Source organism: Passer montanus, unplaced genomic scaffold, assembly GCF_014805655.1.
Source record: "Passer montanus isolate IOZ18808 unplaced genomic scaffold, ASM1480565v1 scaffold1, whole genome shotgun sequence".
NCBI classification, from domain to species: Eukaryota; Metazoa; Chordata; class Aves; order Passeriformes; family Passeridae; genus Passer; species Passer montanus.
Genome location: NW_024356504.1, coordinates 4,794,380 through 4,817,887, shown reverse-complemented (window position 1 = coordinate 4,817,887; position 23,508 = coordinate 4,794,380). Strand labels below are relative to the sequence as shown.

General features: G+C 40.3%; 1 protein-coding gene across 1 annotated transcript in view; it reads left to right on the top strand.

Moving 5' to 3' along the window:
• The window catches only part of PPP1R1C (protein phosphatase 1 regulatory inhibitor subunit 1C), a 52,076-nt gene that overhangs the window by 5,370 nt on the left and 23,198 nt on the right, over positions 1-23,508 (top strand). The window contains 2 exon segments of the mRNA XM_039698933.1: positions 16,687-16,724; positions 18,604-18,664. Of these exon segments, the coding sequence (XP_039554867.1) occupies positions 16,687-16,724; positions 18,604-18,664 (99 nt within the window).

Genomic DNA, 23,508 nt, shown 5'->3' with positions numbered 1-23,508 from the left:
TTATAAACAGATACTTGGTACAATACCAAATCAAAACCAAACAAAGAATAAGAACTCTTTAATTTACAGGAAATTTTACTGTAAACAAAGTGGTACATGTCTGTTATCACCTTTCCTGCAATGTTCATAATAAGTCTTTAAATAAATCATTTTTATTATGAGTCAGAATTGCTGCAGGTTTCAGCCAACTTCCATATAAGCCCATGAGTTAGTATTTGCCTTCACTTACTTAGATTTGTTTATTTAGATGTTATTTGTTCTTTCTAGATACTGGGAACTAATATTAATGATTTTATTATTTGGCTAAATTATAATTATAAATATATATACCTTGTCCTAATTTAAAATTTTCCATAAAGCCAGATAAAAATTAAAACTTTCAAAGCAGCTTCATTTTCCTGCCCTTCACCATGAAGTTCATGCAGATTTCCATAGGGGTCACTTCCTTAAAATGGGCAACTGTTTTGTACAGGGAGTGTGCAGATAGCTCTGTAAGTCTGCTGAGTAAAAGGACAGTAAAGCCAGGTTGGAAAGACAGATGATAGGTTTACAATGGATGTGCAAATACCAAATAAAGCCTTTGTGTTCTTCATCTTGCAAGGTGCTGTACAGCTCCCGAGATGGTTGTGCGCCTTCAGCTTTCAGAGTCAGCTGGTCCTAGGGCCTCTTTGACACCTTGCTGATTAAACCCTAAAATGCTGATCAGTTTCTGGATTTTGAATAGAATTCAGGGGGATGCGGAATAAAATTTGTCTCCAAAAATAGTAAATTCATCACTGCAAATGGATGCAGTTAATTAAAAAAAAAGAACTAGGGGTGCTAACTTGACAATCCAACAAATTGCTTTAGTAGTGTGATTCCCTGGAGCAATGGGAAAACTGAGCAGTAGAGAATTCCAGTGATACTGACAGAGCCACCCTTTTTTATTAGAGCTGGGCTAAATGAGAGTCCTGTCCCCTGAATTTTACCCACTGGAGTATTCCACTTCCTGCATCAGGAGCAAGGAGCTAGTGAAGGATATGCTTCCAAGAGTTGGAAATGTGTGTCCTAATGCAATCCTAAATGTTTGGATGCCCCTACAGAGTTTACTCAAGTTATCTAAACTTCTCTTTTTTTGAAAAAGAGGGACAGGCATACTCTAAGAATCAGACTTTTCTATAGCCCTCTGTTACAGCTGCTTCTGATTGCAGCTGGGAAAAAAAAGTAGCATATTTGTGGTATTCTGGTGTTCTGGATGCACACCCATCTGGAAACCAGAAGGCAATAAAATGTGTTTGGACATTTAAGAACTTCATAATAAATTCAGCTTGAGTTCTTCTGTAGAAGATCTAAAAGTTGTTTTCTACTAAGTCTTCTCATCCATCCCTGGTGCCTGTTACAGCTTTGGTAGGGGTATGTCTTCACCTATTTAAGTCAGGCAATTGTGCTATAAAGTGAAGATGGAATATCTACTAAGCCTAAGTCATTTTAAACCAATGACAGCTGCTCAAAAACTGCAAGAGTCTGCTCGGCTTCCTTGCTTTCAAGGAGACAGACCACACTAAATGGTTTAAAGTCAGGTGATAAATGTGACTACAGGAGCTCATATCCAGCCTGTAGCATCACTGACTCTCACATTTCCCTATGCTCACTCTGGTTGGCATCATATAGAAGTGCAATCACAGTCAACAAAAGAGAAATTTGAGTTGCAGCAGCAACGGTGATTGCAGTGGACAATATGACCTTGTGAAGCAACATAACAATGCAGAAACCATTAACTCTACCTGTAAGTTCTGTGTAAAGTCCTCTTAGATGAGCTGTGTCACATTTGAGCAGAGAAACTAGCACTAGCAAACTGAGACCTGAATTATGAAGTCATTGTAATCTCTTGTGCTTCAGTTGCCATGAGTAGAGCTGTATTTTCTGAGCATCTGATGTTTGATTTTGTAATAGCAAATCAGTTCCCTTTTATTCGAAATTATAAGACCCTTTTACTATCTGTGAAGGCAAAGTCAAGTATAAAGTGAGAGAGCTACACAAATGGGCAGCATCTCATCCTGTGAGGGTGGTGCATGGGTTACAGGGGTAACCCACTCACATCCTGCTATAGTGCTCTACATCTGCCTTTTGTAAAAATAACATAAGCACATGATTAGTTTTAAAGACATTTAACTATTACACTACACAAGTGTTTAATCCAAAAATTGTTAAAACTCTCCTGCTTCCTTTTCCCCTTGCAATACCCCTGGAGTCAACAGAAACTGAGTATCACCATCACAAGCAGCCTTTTCTGTGTATGCACAATCTCCTGTCTCCATGCCAGCATGGCAGAAAATATGGGAATATCCATTCTTATTAGCTGAAATAAAAGTTTGAGCATGCTTTAAAACAGCAGAATATCATAATGCAACAGCTCAAGAAGAAGCTGGTAGCAGAGTAGAGAATTGATGGCTGAGGGAAGAGAGCACGTCAGACCACAACTCAGGTTTAATACCATTAGGGCTCACTTTGATCAGAAAACAATGCCAGCGTTCCTGTACAGCCTGGCTTTGTCACAGAGCCAACACAACATCAAACAGTCTGGCTGGCAAAGGCTCTTCAGCTTATGTCAAAGTGTTCAGTCTTCTTGAAGCATTGGAATATGAGTAAACATTAGGATAAACTTCTGTGTATCTAAATTTTCTATGTATTTGCTGTTTCCAACTCCCCTTTCTGCTTTGTTGCCTGTTTTGACATCCTTGCTTGTAATGTAAATGTTGCTCTGTGTTTAGAAATACAGCTGCCTTTTTGGGTTTTGCAAACCTCATTTCAAAGCAGTAAGGATATATTATGACTGCAAAAGCAATATAAGACATACCTTCCCAGTATAACACAGTGCATCTGAGCTTACTGAATGCTGGAAATCATAACTTGAAGAAAAGCAATCTGTGCCTGTCTCCAAACAAGGAAGGTGCTCGCAGCTTGCGTTTGGGCATTAGCAGTTTTGCTTTTTCATTCCTAGCTGATTTTGGTTATCCAGAAAGGATCCATGCCTTTCAGCTTACTGTCACTTCCCCAGAGCTCTGCTGAGATGCTTCATGGGCAGTCTCAGTATGTAGTCCAGCAGCAAACAACACAGCCAGGTGAGTGGTGGAAGGAAAATCTGTCCTTACACCTTTGTCAATTCCATAACGACCCAAAGTAGTTGAGGTTTTAATGCTAAATTGGTTTTAGACACTCCTGGACTTTCCCTGCACAATAAATCTCATTACCACAGACAGATGTGCTTTTCTGCTGATGCAAACTGTACCAGCACCACATTCTTGATGGGATTAATGTGAGTCACTTTGCCCAGCATTAAGGTTTGTGACTAATATTAGCTGGATCATGCTTCTAGGTGAATTAATGTATTTGAGTTTAGATCTAATGATCACTTTTTTTTTTTTTTCCTTCCAAGGCAAAATAAACTGAACTCAAGAAAATACCTACTTAGTAGGAGGCAGGTGTTTCTGAGCATTGTCAAGCAGTTCTGCTATACTTTCTCAGGGAAAAATCTCAGCAGAAACCTCTTGGTCTCAGAGTTCATGGAAACTGATATGTTTTTCAGACTATTGAGATCCTGGTAGGACATACTGCTTACTCTGGTCCAAGAACTAGAGAGTGAGTAAGCCAAATAGCAGCTGTTTTCAATTGCAAATTTAGGCTTCTAATGTGGTAATAGAGCAGGCAGAAAAGCAGTACATGAATAAAAACTGTCATTAGCTGTATTTATTTTTTTTGGTCAAACTAGTTGGTCTTTCTATATGCTAAATGTATATGCCATTTAAGTATTCTGTCTCTCTTTATATCAGTCCAGGAGTCTGTGGAGGTATTTCAGTAAGAAATGAAAAACATTTGTGTCCCTTCACAGCAGAGAGCTGGCATAGCCCAGGGTACATTACTGATGGCACCAGGATGTTCAGAGATTAGGCACGTCTTGTCAAGGCAGTGAGGACCTTTGTGTGCTTTCAGCCTGTGCTGGAAAGGACTATCTGACACAGCCAAACAATGAAATATGTAAAGTAAACATTGTGTGAGACCTGACGGGTGACAGGGGTTACAGAACAGAGATAAAAATGTCTGTGCTTGAAATTATCCTGCTGTTTGCAGGATGACGTGTGACTGCAAGTGTTCAGTGGCAGACAGCATCCCTTTTTCTTACCTATATACACTATGCTCACATGTTTTTTCTTGTGGGTTACCCACAGAATTCCCTGGGACAAGGCACAGCTAAAGTTCCTCACACATATGCAATGTAATTACAGACTCCATGAAAAGTAAAAGCTCAAGGACTTGGAAAAAAGTAAAACAAAAAAATGTCAAGAACCTGTGCTTGAGCTGTTCTCTATTCAGCCTAGAAGGAACAGCTCACAGGCTTCAGAAAGAAACAATGAATTTTAAAAAGGGATTTTTTCATCATTCATGAAAACATTCCATTTCATGGGATGCTCCATTTTCATGAGAGGATGAGGATTTTATATGTCATCACTTGTCAGAAGAGTTGTCATGCTCCCTGCAGTGCAGTAAGGGCAGCAGGCTGGAGGACAAGGCCAGGGTTGGTTGGGTGCAGTGAGCAGTGCTGTGCCTAGACTGAGGGTTATCACCAAAGCAGCCAGCTGTATTTTCACAATTTTTGCGGTCCTGAACACAGTAATTCACAAATATAAACACTTCCTGTGAATATTTTAGCAGTTGTGTAAACCATATAGTGTGAAACAGTAGGAAACATGTACTATTTCATATAGAGGCCAAAAAGAGTCTGAGCTGTCTCTTTAGTCAGCAAACAGTGAAGGATCTGACAGCTACACAGGGACAGTCAAAACAAAAAGCTGTTTTGTATATTCTGGTCAAAATTCACTTATTTTACTGAATTTTTCATGTTTATTTTTATCCATGCTTCCTTTATTTTCAGTGTTTATTGATTGACTGTACAGGTACATTTTACCCATATAAACTAATTTCTCCTAGTTGGCTGAAGTGAGTAAATGCAGTCAAAACAAGAATGAGTCACTCCCATTCAGCAGAGCCTACTGCCCCTCTGTGAGATGGGGCAGTCCAGGGTGCAAACCCTGCCTGGGAGAGCTCTGGAGGACAGAAATAGAGTTTGGATATTCACAACCAGGTCTCAGATTTGTGCCTACATCAGAGAAGTGGTGCAGCTGAGAGGGCATAAAGCCAAAACCCCAAGAGCTTTACTTGCTCACAGTATGGATGGAATTGCATTAATCCATTACTCTTGTTCCAGCCTTGAATACCCAAGAAATGAATTGAAATAAGTATTTATTTACCAGTGCAGCTAAACTTCTAATGTGTACCATGATTTTACTTGTTCCTCCTGCTCCCTGCCTCCCATTGCTGTTGTGTTGGAAGGGTCAATGTCCATGGAACTATCTGAAAGTGAATGTGGTATTTTTAGAGGCTGAACTTTGTACTCTTCATCTGTTTTCCTTGTTCCTTATACAAAAGCACCATAGAAACAGCCCTCTTCCACCCCAGGAGATTATTTGCAAATTATTTTTAATGTACATGGCTTCACGTTACAGCTCTCCAGCTGCTTGATCATTCAGCGTCAGGCCTGATAAGCTTTTGGAATGTTTACATTTGTTATCACCTCGGTGTGTACAGCACCACAGAGCCCTGCCCTGTGGGGAATAGCCGTGGGCACGGCTGCCTGACCTGCTGAGGAAGTCAGCTGGACAGATTCTAGCTTCATTGCATTCATAAGGATAAATATTTTGCTGTCTGTAAAGAGGAGCTCTTTACAGATTTGCACTGTGCCAAATACTTACCTCATATAGTTTGTTTTGCTGAGAAATCAGAATAGATGTTGTGTTTTCTAGTTTAAAAATGAAGTGCCCAGGTGAAATGACTTCTTATAGTCAAAATACTTAAGCTATATTTAATACAACTACATGAGCATACAGTTTGGGGTGTTGATGGCATTTTAAAAAAAAATACTTTGGATCAAAATATATCTAGTTTAGCCTGTGGCAAAGATTCTGGTTTTCTTTGCGGGCAGGGGCATTTAATGGAAAAAAAAATTCAGAGAACATTTGAAACTGAGTGTATTTAAACATTATAAGATAAAATTTTTAAAATAAGAATATCAAGATGGGTTTTTTTGAGATTATGTTTAAATCAAACCTCAATAACGTGCTAATACTGGTATTTTCAGTGTATTTTTTAGTTTACATCAGGTAATAAACTAAAATCCATTAATAGATGTTTCAGCCTTGCTGAGGGGAAAAGAATACAACACAGGGTTTTTCTGACCTCTGCTATTTAGTACTTAATGCAGCCCTCATTTACCATGGTGACGTGTGCGGAATAAATAGATAATGCAGATAGATGAGAGAGAATCCAGCTTTTAGCACTAACCTCATTATGTTCAGAATATTGGGAAGGGGTTGCACTTAAAGCATCAATCAAGGTAGCCCATTTATTGAGCTTTTAGAGACAGAATTTAACTCTTTATATGGCATAACTGAAGTTGAAACTTCACTTCAAAATACATCAATAGTGGGAAATTAATGAATCTGGACCTAAAGCTAGCAGAGACTAAACAAATTTAACCTATCAGTCCTGAAAGGTTTTGCCAGCTGCAGAAGGCTGCAGAAACTCAGTGAGAGTGCAGGGAGCTTCAGAGCTTAGCTTTGCTTTCCTGTGAGTCTGAGCTGCCTGTGTCATCAGCTGGTGGAAACAAGATCTGATGGACCAGTCAGGTCTCTTTTTACAGTAACCAAAGCAGTTCTAGGGTAGAATTAAGCTTTATGTCTATTGAAAGGAGCTCTGTTGTCTCCTTCTCGCCTTCAAAACTTCTTAGTTCTGTGTCTGTATCTAAAATAATTTCTGACATTTTTCTCAAATGTCTTCTTTAGTGGAGGATCAATACACTACCAGAGTAGCAGAATTGAAGCACAGTGACCTGCTCCTTCTTTGTTCATGTTTTCCATGGGATACCCAGCATGCAGATGTCCCACAGAGAACTGATGTGTTGCTATTATTCATCTTGTGGAACCAAACTGCACCAACAGAGTCAGCAGTATTGAGTAGAAGGTGCATTGTAAAGGTTGTGTTTTCTACCTGAGGCCATGTCCTTCATTCTGATAAGAAACAGAAAATGGACATGAGCAAGGCAGATTGAAAGCTCAATACAGCACTGAGCTCTATTGCACCCTACAGCATGGCTTATCCTGGAACCTGGACACCCCATAACCTAGACATTTCTCCACCACCCAGTGACATGTAGGGATAGCATTCCCTTCAAGTCTTTCTGGAGTTCCCTGCCATAGCTGTTCTCAGGTAGTGGTAGAAAGCAGAGATCTGGATGAGCCTGTCCTGCTCTTTCCTTGGCCAGCTCCACAGAGTGGCTTCTCTGGGATCAGCTGAAGCACTTGTCCTGCCTTTTCCCTTTTGTGTCAGGATCTGCAGGACAGCTGCACAATCAGGGAGCCATTTCACCTGAAAGCCCAGTTGGTCTGAGAGCAACACCTTTGTATTACTAAGTGCTAGTTTGTGTCCTTTTCTCTTCCAAGTGGAATTGTACTGATGAACTAAAAGGTTGGAGGGGGAGGAGGAACAGGCAGCAGGGGAGAAAAAAGAATTGTGACCTTTAAAGTATTGTGACCAGGAAGATTTTTGATCTTAACCAACATTAGGTTTTTACTGTCTGTTTTTGAAATACAGTAGACAGCAAGCAGGCTGTTACTGTTAAGAGGTGTGCTTTCAAGCCCCCTGAAATGCCAGGCTGGTGTGTGACTCGGGCTTTAAAGTGTACAGCATATCCCATAGGAGTATGTGGCTCATTCCAGAGGAATCACAGCAAGGTGTGTCTGACTGTGACAGTACAGATGAAGATGTATGAAACAAAAGCCACAGTCCCCTCTGTCTCTGGTATGTAGTAAGGTTAGTAGAAATTCTGAAACATGCCTTTGGAAATTACAGCTGACTTATTCTGAGCTAACAATGATTGCCCTGGGCTGTTCCAGCCCACCTAGTTGTGCTTAAGGCAAGAATGAGATTATGGAACCTGGTTTTGCTGACTCTTTGAAAGCCTGGAAAACCCAGCAACAGCTTTACAGAACTGATATTTGCATCTTCTTTTTTGTAAAAAGGGTCCTAACCCCCAAGAAGAACTATTATTAGTAGCTGACTTGAGTCCCATGTAAGATGATACATGTATGTGAGGAACTCTCTGCATGTGCATTCTAACCACAAGCAAGCCACAAGCAGTTGGCCAGGACTAGCTTTACAAAGCATTCTTACTGAAATCCTTGAGGTATTATTCCAAAAGGAAGGAAATTGCTAAGACAGCAATAATAATCACTGGCTAAGGAAAACTTTTATTGTTTTGTAAGTTTTCTTCTCCCATGGCAAATGTCACTTTCCAGAATGTACAAACACATTCAGATAGGATACATTTTAAATGGTTTTATGAGCTATAGCATGCTAAGAAAAGTTTGGCTGGGGTTTCTTTGGTTTTGGCTGCTGCTGCTGGTTTTTATTTTAGAGCTTAGAATATTCCTACAGCTCCTAGCCAAGAAAGGAACCACTCATAGTGATGGCATTTGCAGCTGTAACACTGATACAAAGACTCTGATCGGTAGGTCAGTCCTGAGCCATTTTCCATCGCAACTGATTCCTGCACATGAAGTTATTAAAAAATGGTTTAAAATTTTATCCTGGGATTTGCTTGCACTATATTTTTGGTAATAATTAATTTTACTACATGATCTTTGCCTCAGTATTGTATTTAGATCTTCAGCCTCTTCAGTCATTTGAACACAGACTGAAGCTAAAGCAAGCAAGCAGATGGAGAGTAGCACTTTACTAATACTGTGCAGTGTTACTGATGGACTCACAGCCCTGGGCAGCTGTCTGCTCAAGGTACTTTTCTTCCTTCTGTAGTTGAGAGAACTTAATGACGCCGTTAAGTCTTTTCACAAATTAATAACACTTTTATGACTTCATCAATGTACAAAAATAATTGCAACGTGCTTGGGAAGTTTTTTGAGTATGAGCGTTGGGTACATTTGTTAAACAGTAGCAATCTTTAACAAGAAATTTAGTAGTCAGGTAGTTTGTTTTACCTGGGGACGCCCATTGCAGACTCATGTTTCTGCTCTTTGAACCTGTTTCTCTGAGTATTTGCCAGCAGCTTCTTGACAGGTCTGGCCTTCTAACCTCTCAAAACCCTTTTTTATCTCCACTGCTCTCCTATTTCCTCCAAGTGAGTCTTGTCTCTCCCTGCCAGGCTTCAGGCCAGGTGAGAGTATGCCATGAGTGTGGTAGCTGCCCTTGGTCCAGCAGCAAATAGCAATCTTTATTGGTGTCTCTCGTGTCAGAACAGCCCCTATCTCAATGCAACCTCACAATGAGGTGAGCTCTCCTTCTACACAGCTGGACAACTTTGAGACAACATTTTGTGATTTAAGTCTACTTTGCCGTCTTTGTCCTTTGCCTTGTTCTGTATGTCTGTGAAAGTCAAATTTTCTAAGGTTTCCTTGTAGTTTAGTTAGACCCTCCAGCACTGCTTGGGGCACCCAGAAATGATGGCTGTCCAGTTTCCTTTTGGTTCACACCAGAAAATCTGTATCATCCTGGTTTACATTTATTTGCTGCTAGAAAAAGGGATTTTTTTTTTCCTAATGTGTGTTTCAATCTAAATGGGAGATTTTAATCATTCTAAGTAGCTGTGCATAAAAGGGTCATGTGTAGACCATCACATATCTTTTAAGTCTTACTTTACTTATTTTGAGACTTAAGTTTACTAACAGCTTTCCTGATAGACCAAGGATTTTAAATTTCACATCAGTAATCCCAGCAGTTTTCTTCAGTTTGTCTCGTTTATTTTCACTTATTTGAATGTACTAACCTGGCCCTTCAATGGTGTAGTGAATATTGAGTTGACTGTTATTACTTAGTTTAGATAATGAGCAAGAGCTTTTACTAAGAGGCAGTTTATGTATGGCTAAGGTTCTTTCCCAGTTGCACTAACTCTAGAACTATTTAGTAAATGAGAAAGTATTTTGCCTTTTCTCTTTTCTTTTTTTTTTACCAGTTCATGCTGTATATGTAGGATAAAATACTTACTTTTAAGTCAATAGCAAAACTTGCTGTTGCTTATGAGCTAAAGAAGTCAGTGATAAAATGGTTGTCTTTCACTTCTCTCCAACCTCCCCCTTTGCCCAGTTTGCTTTGCTGGTGCAGGATTTGCACTGAGCATGTGTTGATCTCCTGTGGGGCTCATTCTGCCTGAAACACCACTCAGCTCCCCTTAACACCCAGCAGAGCCAGGCACTGATGAACTCCTCTTTGCCAAGGGTCAGACCATAGCAGACACCCCAGATTTCTGATTGAACTCAACTCTGCAATGCTGGAAACAGAAATACTTTGCTGTTAGTATCTCTTTGGGATGAATAAATTTTAGGCAGCTTCAAAGCAGAGTGGAGGCAAACCCTGATCCAGAGCTTCTGCCTGCAGTGACACCCTGTGCTCCTGCCAGAGGCTCCTCCAGCTCTGGTGCCAGGAGTCCACACTGGTCAGCTGCAAATTGCATGAAAAGTTTGGCTCACAGTCACTCCTGGAAATTTAGTCAGAGAATTTTCTTTGGTCCAGAAAATGTCTCATCTGGGAGATCAAAAGAACAAATACTTACCTCTTTTTGGTTAATCTTATGTAGTCAGTCATTCTTTGGAAGCTGTCTCCATTTCCTTCACCAGAGGAGTTTGTGCTGCTTAGAAAGCAACTGGAAGACATATTCAAGCGTTGTTTATATTGTGAATTAAAGCAAATCTTTACATCAGTGTCCAAACAGACTTTCTTCCTGGGTTGATTACCTCTCTGTGAAGACCTTCCAGATCTGGAATTATCCCCATATCCAGGACTTCACATCAGGGACTCTGTTCCCAGTGCCTTGCTCACCTGACCCTCTCTCATGGAGCAGGACAGGGCCTCTTGTGTTTCAGAAAAAGAAAATTCTGCATGGAACTATTCTTTTCATGACAGCTTTTTCCACAAAACCCATTTTATATCTGGTCATTCAAAGCCAGGGCAGTATCAGAATAAAGCCTTACAGAGCTGGCAGCAACTAGAAAGCCACAAAGTCAGGCAGAAGTGACACACCAAGACAAGAGGCAGAAAAGTAAGTCCTTTTTTAAGAAGGGAGAAAATAATCAAATTTTATTTCTCTTTCAAGCTATACTTTGAGAAGCTATATTTGATTTATGGTACTTGTTTAGAATTTGTCTTTTATTAATATTTATCATGTATTTTGGGGAGGGAGAATGAAAAATTTGGAACAAAAATGCTTAAGAGAAGGATGACTTTTGCGCTTGTTGTAATAATTCATGATTGCTCTGTGGTAAGGCTGCAGACCTTATTCATCACTCTTGTATTCTAGTTTCATGCCAGTGAAATGAGACTGATTTCCATGAGTCTGGCATGAAGCTGGAATAACAAGGTGGTGAATCAGGCAGTATAATTCCTTTCTGAGAATCATGGGATGTAAACAAATACATTCAGATTCACATTTGAGGTTTGTAATGTCTCCAGCTTCTTCCAAAACAGATTGTTTACCAGAATGCAAGTTTTAAAGAAATTTTGATCTCTGTAGCTTGTGAAACGTGGTTTTATTTCATATTCTTATGTCTGTGAAGCTTAAAGGGGGTCCTTAGATCCTGTATGATCAGAGATGTTTGGATCAGATGCTGCTGTGTGCATCAAGAGGAAAACAATGATTGTTTTTTTCATTTGGTGGCTGACTTTGAGCACCGTGAGGAAGGATTTGGTCTAACAAAGGAGATTGCAGCCCCTAGTCTCAGTACTAGTAATGGCTACTTGAATATTGAACGTGGAAAATACAGGGTTGTTTAGAAAACTGATTTACTTGGGAAAAAAATGAAATGTCCACAGAGCAGATTCATTTGGCCTGCAGTATTTTAATGAAGCACGAAGGGCTGGTTAAAGACAGGAGCTAGCTGGGAAAAGCTGTGCTGTGATCTCTGAGACAGAGGGACAAGAGGTCCCTTGGTGACAGCACTGTCAGCACAGTGTGGGACCTTCCCAAACTACACACCTGAGCTGCAAGGCCTGACAGGGCAGATAGGCATGCAAATGCCTCTGTGTACAGCAAATTCCTCTCTGCCCTATGTTTTCATTAATGCTTGCTATACAAATCTTGTTATTAGTGCTCCCTCAAGGGCCAGGCAGTAATTTAGATGCTGATTAGTGAGTGGGATGCAGCAGCAGCAGCGCAGCACAGGCTCTCTCTTGTCAGCACTTGAGTGAGGAGGGGAGCAGAGCTCCCAGCTCTGCCTGCCACAGCAGCTGCTCTCGGGATCTAATGAGCTCTTCTGCAATGGGAATAGTTTCAGAAACATATACTCACTCCAGGAGGGCTTACCAGGATATTTCTTTGTAATTAAATGTAATGACATCTAAACCCATAGTCAAGTTCTCATTGATAAACACTGGCAAATAAGAACCAGCAAGAGAAAATCAAACAATTAGCTATGTCAGCATTTTTATCATGGTCTTTTCTGAATTTTTTTTCTTTTCCTACCTCAGTTTAGTAAAAAGCAATGAGATGCTAGATGATGTGGCAATATGTAGTTAGGACTGTGGCAAAAAGAAAACATTAAATAATTTTTGATCTTACTATGATTTCTAGAAGAAAGGAAAAGTAGTTGTGATAGCAGAAAAAACAAGTATTATGTTGGTCAATTTCTAAATCATAGTTCAGTGAGCTTGTTTTACAAATACCAATGGCTGATATAGATGGTGGTGGTGGTCAAACACCAGTAAACTGATAGATAAAAAAAATATTTATTTTCTTTTACTGATGGAAAAATTGAAATGTGAAATGACTGAAACATAATTTTTAAAATTATGTTCATCTTTTTCTCCCACTAAACGGCAGGAGAATGAAGGTTTATTTTCTGGTTTTAGTTTCTAAAATTGCCTGAGTCCAAGTCTATCAGCCACCTGTGATTTTTATCTACTCAGCTGTTTTCCCAAGGAGAATTCTAAACTCTCTAACAGAAGATTTCTCCAACAATTATACCAGCCTCTTACTGAGTTTCTCTGGTGTAAAAACTGGCCTCTGACCTGTTCTGTTTCTCCAGTGCCTGACTGAATCCCACAGAAAAGGCTTTTATTTGCTCTTGCTGAGGGGAAAGCAAGCAGGGTACTTAGCTGGATGAGATAAGCCTTTGCTGGATGAGACCTCTGCAGAGCCCATGGGTGACATCAGAGGCCAGCTCTTCTAAAACAGGTCACCTCTGGCCCTGCATGGCTGCTCCGAGTGCATTAACATTGTCCAGGGGGAGAAGCAAGGCAGATGAATTTTGATCTCACTCTAAAACAACCACAAAGCTCCCCCCAGCACGGACACGATGTTTGCACAGCAGGGGAGAGCCATGGAAGGAGTGATCTGCACCACCAAGCACATTTCATTCCAGCTGCAGTCAGCCTCCTTCCTCTGGGTTCTTCTCTGGCTTCAGATGAGGACACTTTGGGGGAGCTCAGCTCCTTGGGTCAGCAGGGCTGGGGGATGTGCCAGTGAAGATTCAAAGAGCTCCCCTGCCCTGTTTGGGACACAGCCCCCGGTGCTTCTTCAAACTATTTTGGCAGGTCTTGCACGTTTCCCCGCCAAGAAGGAAATTACACACCGAATATTTTAACAAAACTACACTTAATTGTTAGCACTTAATAATATGTGACATTATCTTTTAGTGAAGTACCTGATGCCCCTCTTCAGTGTAAAAAAAAAAAAAGGATTTGACTCCAAAAGATCCAAAAGAGCATGCATTCCCCCTGCCTCCCTCTCAGCCTTTATTTATTTGCAGACAGGCTGATTTAGGTTAGGATCAGTATTTGGTTCTTCCATTTATCATCAGTGCTAACTTTATGAAAATACACAATAGATGGCTTCCCTGCAAGAGGGTGAGGTTTGGCCCTGGGTAAAGGCTAAAGCTTAACACTCTGATTCTGAAAGTGGTCTGTGCAGGCAGATGGGCTCTCAGAAGTGACTTTCCTTAAAAAACTAAGGCTTTGTTTCAGAAAGTCTGTGCACAGATATGGATTGATGGGAATACCCTTTAGACTGAACCCTTCATTGCATATTTATTTATCTGAGGATACAGAAAAACGTCTTAAATCCTGTTTATTTTGCCAGGTGATGCTCCAGCCTATATGAGGTAAGGCTCACACTAGGCTCAAACATTATTCACCCAGCACAAGGGAAAATCCTCGACTGTTTTTTCCTCAGCATGAGTGAGAAGAAGTCTCTAAACAAAGCTCCAGTCTTGTTTTTACTTACCTCCACTTGGGTATGTACAAACCCATTCTCAGGTCTTCACATTCTATTACACCTCTTTAAAACAAAAAACATAAAAACTGCCAAGAAATTACTTGAGTGATTAGAGTCCTGTTAGTGATTAGAGCAGCCTAGAATAAGTTATACTGGTAAAAAGCTGTATGTTGAGATTTGGAATACAATACAGGTATATTGTGTTCCATGAACAGTGTTATGGTCTGTGAGGACCAGCCAGCTGTACCTTTCCCTTCATCTCACAACTCACTTGAAACACTTCATGGCTCCTGCCCAGAGTTTGTATCTTTCTGTCCCCTAGGTTACTTTCCAATCTCTGTTTGCTGATTTGGAAAATTGTTTGTTTATGTGATTTTACAGGTTGTCCTTAAGTGTCCACATTGTCTGATGCTTCTCATTGGCACTATTTGCCCTGTGGATATGAATGGTTTCTCTAACTCCATACAGGACCAGTCCTTTTTACCAAAGCTGCCTGTCACAGAAAGGCTGCTGGCTGAAGGGAAAGGCTGCAAATATTCCAGTTCTGACAATTTTAGTGTCACACCACTCAGAACACTAAATGTGCAAGCCCAAAGGGTTGGAGTTGTGCACATTCTCAGGATCAAGACCTGAAACAAAGCTACTGTTGTCAGTTTTTGTTCCTTATGCAAGCGGCACCTTGGGTTCACAAAATATATTTTTAATCTGGGCAAATTTAGATCTTCAGGAAGGAATGGGATGTAACTTACTCTTCATTGTTCTTTTCTGAAAGTCCCTGATTTATTCAAATTTCAGCATTTAAGCTGAATCCAGTATCCTGAATTTAAAAAAAAAAATGTTGACTAATTGATGTGTTGGTATGCAACCAATAAGAAAGGCTGCAAGCACATAAATAATCCCCCATTTTACCAGCCTGACTTCATACCCCTAGGTGTTTTGTGGGCTGGAATAGACACTTCTATACTGAAATAGACACTGCTATACTTATTTACAGGTAGGGAAGTCCAGGAGGAGATCAGTGACCTTACCAAAGTTCACGCAAATGTCAATGGCAGGAAACTCCTGATTGTCTTGTCTAATTCTGTGACTGTGGGATCATGCTTTAGTAATCAGCCCTGTTTTCAACTACACTTTTTAACCCTGAGTGATTTTAATATCTTTCAGAGAGAGATAATGGGGAATACAGATATTGAAAAATCTGGTAAATCAAATAATGTTTGCAAGATGCACAGAGACAATGGTAAAGAATGTGATAGAAAATGTGATAGATCCAGCTGCATGGACTGGCTTGTCCCCTCATACACAGCACACTACAAGAGACCAATATCTACAGAATAAGTGAGATGAAATGATATTGCCTAGGCCTAATTCTTTGCTCAGACCTATGGTTACAGATCTGTCCCACCTCAGTGAAAATCACACACTGATACCTGCCAGTGGAAAATTTTAGAAGGTCCATTGTAACAGTGAGAGATTGATGTCTATGTTTTTAATGACATTTTATTTTAGGACTCCAAACTACTGTGTATCAAATATCCTGCATGATCTTTGTCAAATATTTGTGAAATCATCAGCAGAAGACAGATACTTTCTGGCCATTAACCACATGAAGACAACAGCACAGAAATAATTTAGCTTATAGAAAAACTGGTTACATGCCATGGTTAGGAAGAGCCTTGAGCCTCCTCTGTGTCATACAATCTTAGTTGTTCATACAGATTCTCAGAGGCTTATTTTTAATAGAAGTCTCAAGTTTTGCCAATTCTGCCATACATGTAGCCTAAAGCAAATTAAGGCAAAAAAAGTAAAAAAGTTTCAGGAAAAATTTCAGTCTGGTAATGTCATAAATTTTTTAAGGTGAAAGATAGCTCTTTGTTAAGCTTTGTTTTGTTAATTTTACATATTACTGCAAGGCACTTTTCAGTACCAGTATTGGTATATGAATAACTGAACTGAGGTGAGGTTCTTGTAATCATTTGAGTGCAGTAGAACCCTTTGTGAATTTGCTTCACTCCGTTTGCCAAGAGTAGAAGAAAGCTCAGTCCCTGGGCAAAGCAGTCCTGTATCCTCAGAGCCCAGCGTGCAGTGCAGAGCCCTGCTGCCAGCCAGGACAAAGGACCTGCTGCTGAAGGAACTCCATTGCTCACTGTTATTCACAGACAAAAATGGGAGTTAAGTGTTTCAGATGCAGTTCTTATGTCTAAATGCTAATCAGGGCCTCTGGCTTTCTGAGACACACAAATGAGAAAGAAAAGCTGTAAATTAGAAGGTCAATTTCTTATTTACAGCAGTGCTGTAGGTTCATGGCAGAGTTACAAATGTTACCCCCGAGAAATGCTTCTGTATTAACTTTTCTCTTTTCATATGTTTTTCTCCAGAAAAAGACGAGAAGAGAACAAACATCTCACAGGCAGAGGTAAGTGATTTTATTTTTCCTAAACATATTTATTATTAAAATAGTTCTATTGCTAAAAAACACTTGGAAACTCCCTGATTCATCCTGGTGGATACTTTTATTTACATTGTCATGCCATCTGCAGTAACACAGCCTTTTAAGAACTATCATTTTCAAAGCAGGGCTGTGTCAAGCCGTGCTGTGTGCTCTGCCAGCTCCCTGTAGCAGGGTAAGCTTCCCCTCTGCCTTGGTGCCAGGCCCTGCCAAAGCACAGCACAGCCAAGGTGACCCTGGATCACCCCAGCCAAGCGTTCTGTGGATCTGCAGGTCACTGCTGGGCACAAGAACATTCCAACAGCTCTCTGCTCTCTCCATCACTTGTCAAGCCTACAGCAGGCAGTGCAGTCGTGTTGTCTGCACAAGAGTTGAAAGCTGGCTCCTCTGATCTCATTTTCTAACCTCCCCTTGCATGGTTCCTCCAATTCCCTGATCTCTTTCTCCTTCACCCACTGCTCAGCGCAGCAGGCAGCACCTTAAATAGCAGTAGGTATTGATTGGTTCAAATTTGAACTCCAATACAAACATATAAAGATTTACTGGTGTGAGGTTCACCAAGCTATCCCATAGTGTTTATAAATAGCTTTCTTTTTCCAAAGACAATATTTTATTTATAAATGTTATCATTCTATCCACTGTGATAAGCTAAGTTAATAGGATTAGCCCTACTTGTGTGAAACATGTCTCCAATGTTCCATGAAGAAATAGATCTGATTAAAATTCATGGTGTATATATTAGGCATTTTTAGCAAATGTTTGGGTAAAGGTAACATCATTACTACAACTAGAAATTTATTAAATGAGGCGGGAAAAAAAAGATTGGTTACACACAGTTTTCCCTTAACCTTTTGGTTAGGAGTGTGATATGGTGCTTAGGTCTTCCAAAGCTAGCTGAGGATGTACTGTATGAGGCTTTATTGTCCTTTTTATGTAGACATAATTCATGTTGGTGTAATATTGACACCAATTTAGCTGCTTTCATTTTGCCAAAGCTGCTCTGTTTTAGCACTGAATGTACTCCAGTTAGTTTCTGCTAACTAAACATTAATATCATGTGGTAATACTGTTATTACTCTATGTGTATTGGGATAATATAACAATACTATTATTACTCTATATGTAATTTTACTGCCATTATTTTGGAATAATTTATCTTTTGTGCATAGATGCGATTTTGGGGCCACACAAAGTTTAACTAAATACAACACTCCAATGAGGCTCAGTTAAATGCTGAGTGATTGGCTGCTGAAATTATTATCTTGGCTCTAATAGAACACATTGAAAAGGTACAGGGGGAGGGATTTTCCACTTATTTATATTAAAATGTATATATTAATATTTCAGTACCACCTTACACATGTACATAATCACTGATTACACTGTAATTGGAATGTTGGCTAATGTAAACCTTGCAACTATTTTAATATACATAGACATTTATTTGCCTTATGAGAATCAATTACACAGGCTGTTAAAAGCACAGGCTATCCTAACTTTATGTTACACAATATTTTATAGGGTGAAGGGTAATTTTCAGTAGTATTGGGCCTGTTTTGCCTGGGAGCCATAAAGATTGTCCATTAAACACATATTTTTGTCTTAGTTATCCTGTACACATGACAGCCAGGCAGCTGGCATCAGTTGTACACGGTATGTTTTCCTCAGGAGCTCTCATTAAACACATATTTTTGTCTTAGTTATCCTGTACACATGACAGCCAGGCGGCTGGCATCAGTTGTACACGGTATGATGGGCACTCAGACGGGTGCACACGGAGCTGCCAGGAGCAGGCATCTCTCTGTGTGCCCGTGTCTCACTGCCCCTCTCTGTTCTGTCCCCGCAGTCGCAGAGCGCCTCTCCCAAGCAGAGGAAGCAGAGCGTCTTCACCCCGCCTGCCCTCAAAGGTACCGTGAGCTCCTGCCCGGCCCTGGCTGGCTCCTGGGGGGGACAGTGGCACCGGAGCAGTGCCACAGGGTGGTGCCCAGCCATCGCTGCCTTCACACTCTGCTCGCACTGCCTGGCACTGCCCACCTGCCTGGTGCTCACCATCGCCCCATCCTCAGCACAGAATCTTGCTGCAGGGGCAAATTTATTTACTTGAGGGAAAAAAAAAACAAAACGTTTTTATGCTTTGATTACTTTGCTATAACAGATAATTCAATGCAAAACTATGAACTGAGCTTCTTGAATATGTAGATTCTATTGGTGCTGGCCCCATAGAGTTCTCTGTTTGTTATTTGAAACCACTCCCCCTTATTCTGCCTCTCATTTCCAGGCAGCTGTGAAAAGGAGAGCAACCAAAACTGTGCTCTGGGTATGTGACAACAGGGTGTGTAAGACTTTCTTGGGAAGATAAGGAAAAATGAGAAGTCTTGATAAAAGTTTTGATGGATAACATGCTTTTCAGGAATATGTACCAAAGCAGCAGTGCTATCACCTGGGATCAGAACAGCTACCTTTAGGCCTTGCTTCTTATGTAGTTCTGAACAGAATTTGACTGGATGGTGACTGCAGTAAAGCAAGATCTGTGGTGATCCAGCAGCACTTCTGGCTGACACTTGTCAGAGCAGGATTATTTCAGACTGCGGTCTAAAGGCCATCCTGCCAGGTGTCTCTTGATAGGTAATGAATCCGTAAATTTCCATTTGTCTGCTTAACACAGTTTATTACCTGGGATATCTGATTAGTTGTGTGAAATACTGCTGCTGTCATGAGGTAATCTACCGTATCAGCCAGTTCTATGTGTCTCATTCTGTAGCTGCAGCTCTCTAGCACTTGTCCTAACCACAGTTAAAATATCATTCAGATGCCTGAACAAGACTCTGTTTGCCAAAATAGGCTGAAGTTCATGTGCTGGATATTAGAAATAATCTTATGATGTTCAATTTCAATATTTTTTCTGGAAGGAAAATGCTTTGCATGGATAGCAATACCTATTGATCTCACTGCTGTATTATTTTGCTGTACAAGCCTAAACCAAATGCTGTGCAAATGAAGAGCAGTGTAAAACAGGTCCTCATAGCTCCTCTCAAGAACTGCATGCCTTAGCACCCTAAATTACACCATAGTCCCAGATACACAAGTAGACACTTGGAAGTTGATAACCCTTCCTGTAAACTGGCTGGATTGATCCAGCTTTACCATACTGTTGCTATCAAAAATATGAACTTTTAAATTTAAAAATTACTTGCTAGAAAATTCATTCTTCTTCCTTTTCACTGATATGAAAACATGATTTTTTTTTTGTTTGGACTAAGAGACTGTGAGGCAAATATATAGCAATGTGAAAAACACATTGCTATGCAATACACAAAGCTGTTTCTACTGAGAAATACAGAGTTTTTGTAATGATTTAAATTATTTTAGGATTTTTTATAGGAGTTGAAGATACTGTTGAACACTATTCAACAGTATTTTCTGAATAACAGGCTTCTCAGTTGCACACTCCTCCTCAGCTTTGAGCATATACTCATACATTTCCTGTGCACTGTTTTTCCCACAGTATATTCATAATATGGTATTTGACATACAGTAAAGTAAAGAAATAAAATTCTTCACAGCTCCTTGTCTGCTCCATGCCCTCTGAGGCTGTTACTAATGGAAGCTGGGATAGACTGGAATCTGGTGCCTTATATTTAAAGCTGGAAAAAATAAATAGAGTGGAGAAGAGGGACAAATATTTTAATTCGTTAACCTCTGGGGCATTTTAGTAGTTTGTAGCTGCTGTTAACTCAAAGTTCTCAGAAACAAGCCAAGCTTGCAGGCACTAGAACTGAGCCTGGAAGCTGAGACAGCAGCTGTGGGAAAGACAAGGGGCCATGGCAGGAGCTTTGCTCTATGCCTACAGCAGAAAGGGATCAAGAGAAACTGTGGGCAGAGCTGTACTTCAGCCTGACTCCAAATCTCCAAATAGCTGAAAATAGTTTTGTTACAGTTTTCTGTAAGTTTCTTGAAATAATTACAAAACTGAGAGAAAGTTTGCTGGTTTTTTTCTGTATTGATGGCAAGGCAGGAGAGAGAAAGAGGAAATAATGTTGATGTATGGAAGCCCATATAAAATGGGAAATTGGTGGCATGGTCAAAAAGAGCAGAAGGAACATCAGACAATGGTGATGACTGATTACAATACCAGACCTATAGTACATGAAATATGCAAATTCATGAAAATACATACAAAGAAATGCAGTACTGCTGAGGTTTTACCTATCATGGTAAATATATGGAGATCAGCCTCTTAGTTAAATTGCTCAGATGAGGAATTCACATTGCCCAGAGAAGCTGTGACTTCCATCCCTGGAAGTATCCAAGGCCAGGTTGGTTGGGCCTCTGGGAAACCTGGTCTAGTGGGCAGAGTCTCTGTCCATTGAAGGGGGGCTGGAATGAGATGAACTTTATGTCTTTTCCAACCCAAATCATTCTATGATTCTGTGATTCTATTCTTTGATATATATGGGGGCATACTTTTTCCTTCTGCCTTAAACTAAAATTCAACATTATTATCTGTCTAAGACCATCCCTAAATATTTCAGTTTCATCATTACAGAAACTTTCCCTAGCTCAAGGCTGGGCTGTGGCTACTGCAGCAAGCTGTAGCAAACCTGGTGCAACAGGCAGGTTCTTATTACTGCATATCTGTGTGTACTTTGGCTCCTGCTTTTATTTTCCTAAACAAAAACACACCAGAGTTCCTACAGACAGAGCAAATAGCTGACTCATCTCAGGGCATTGTTCTTTTTACTGGAATACAGTGTGCTGGAAAAATCAATGTGAGAGCTATTGATTTAAGTAGTAATCTGGAGAGGGACTCAGCTGGCCAACCAGATAACAGCTGAGCATGGTGTGCCTCTTAGTATTATATTACCAAAGCTAATGGATGTCAAAGAGGTTTTCCATTTTGCTTTCACAGATATTTCTTTCCTAACCTGCCTCACTAGTGTTTAATTCCATGCTGGTATGTAGCATGCAATGTTGGCAAAAGTCAGGGTCTGAAGATTGCACCAAAGGAATCCATTCTATTTTCTGTATGTTGTGATTCACCTCTTGTCACAGTTTTTTTCTATGTTTAGCAGCAATCTTAACTATGAGTTCATCACCTCCAGTTCCCCTCTTCATGTCAGTTTTTCTTCTGTTATTCATGCACTTTTATGGCTGAACTTCAAATTTTCTTATCTTTTGAGGTCTTCTTCTTCATGTGTGAAGGTTGGCTTGAACCTCCCTATGAAAAATACTATAAAAACAACCACAGGAATGTTTTGCAATTTGAATAGTCACTGCTTTTGCCTTGGGCAATATTTTCCAGTCAGTTCTCAATGTGTAAGGCCTTTTTTCCTATTTACTAATCTGCTTCTTCTGTATGACAAAGCCAAGAAGAATCCTTTGATCCTTTTCCAAAGTAGATGTCCAGCTGCTTTAGCACAAAGGTCCATCCATCCATCAAAGCACAAACAGCATCTTCAGAAATGTCTTCATTATTCTGCTTGGTGGGCTAGAGGAGCCCCTGGAAGTCTTGTTGGAGGCTCATTTTTTACCCTCACACTTGCCAGAGAAGTCTAAAATGGGATGATAACCCTTCTGGATAGAGAGGGACCAAGTGAAGGCACCTTAGACTGCCAAGGCAGAAGTGGATTGCACTTACCCCAGGTAAAGGTGCTTCCTTAGTGTCTCATTGCCACTTGAAAATCAAAAGAGCACATCTGAGTCTCAGAGCTGCAGCTGCAGCTTTCCATGCCCAGGCATGCTTCGTGCTGAGGCAGGTTTCCTTTCTCCCAGGTAGTCATGTTTTGTTTGGTAGCTCAGCTCATCCTTGGAAGGAAATGCCGACGGCCGTGGCAGGAAACAAGGTTTACACAGACTAACAGAAGACAGCCTGAGCTGTTCCCAAACCTGCATTGCTCCCTAGAGGTCCCAGATCCCCACAATATCTACCAGCTATTGCTATTAATACTAGTGGCTATTTAAACACCACCAAGGTCTCCCCCTGTGAAGGAAGTGCACGTTCCCGAGCGATTTGAGGATTTCATTAGCAGTGAGTCTGCTAGCCTGGATGTGCTAGAGGTCAGGGAAATAGGAAAACTTCACTCATCTTAGTTCACTCTGCAAGAGGCTGTTCAGATCAGATCAAGATCCTGCTAATTTCAGCAGGCTTTAAAGAAAGTTACTGTAGCTGTCTGTGTTCACTGGACCACTTTTGCAATGAGGAGCCATCAAATCATAATTAAAGTCATTCCCCACACAAGTAAGAAATACATTTGACTGTTTTCCTTCTCGGCCTTTTGGGAAACAAAAGCTTTAAATTCCCCTCCTAATGTATTTTTCTTTGCATAAAAACAAAGGCCTTTTCCTGAGCCAGGCCCCTGCTACAAGATTTGAAATGAGATTAAATCAGAGTTGTTATAAATCTAAGGAACATTCAAAGACATTATTTTGGTTTGAGTCATTAAAACAACCAGAACTCACCAGCTTTTCCCAAAGTGTTCAGACCCAGGGATTTGATACATGCATAATTCTAGTATTTACAATCATGGTTGATATTAAATGAGCTCTTTCTAGCTTCTGCCATGAATTTCAGATGCTCTGCTTGTTTAGTGCCTGCTTGTTCTTCTCTCCAAAGGAAACAACATGCAGAATAAATGATTAAAATCATGATGTCCCTCCTGAAATATGTAATTTATTAGAAGCAATTAGTAGAGTATGTGGCCCTCATCCAAATTTGTAACCCCTTAGGCCAGCTTGACGATGTCTGATGCAT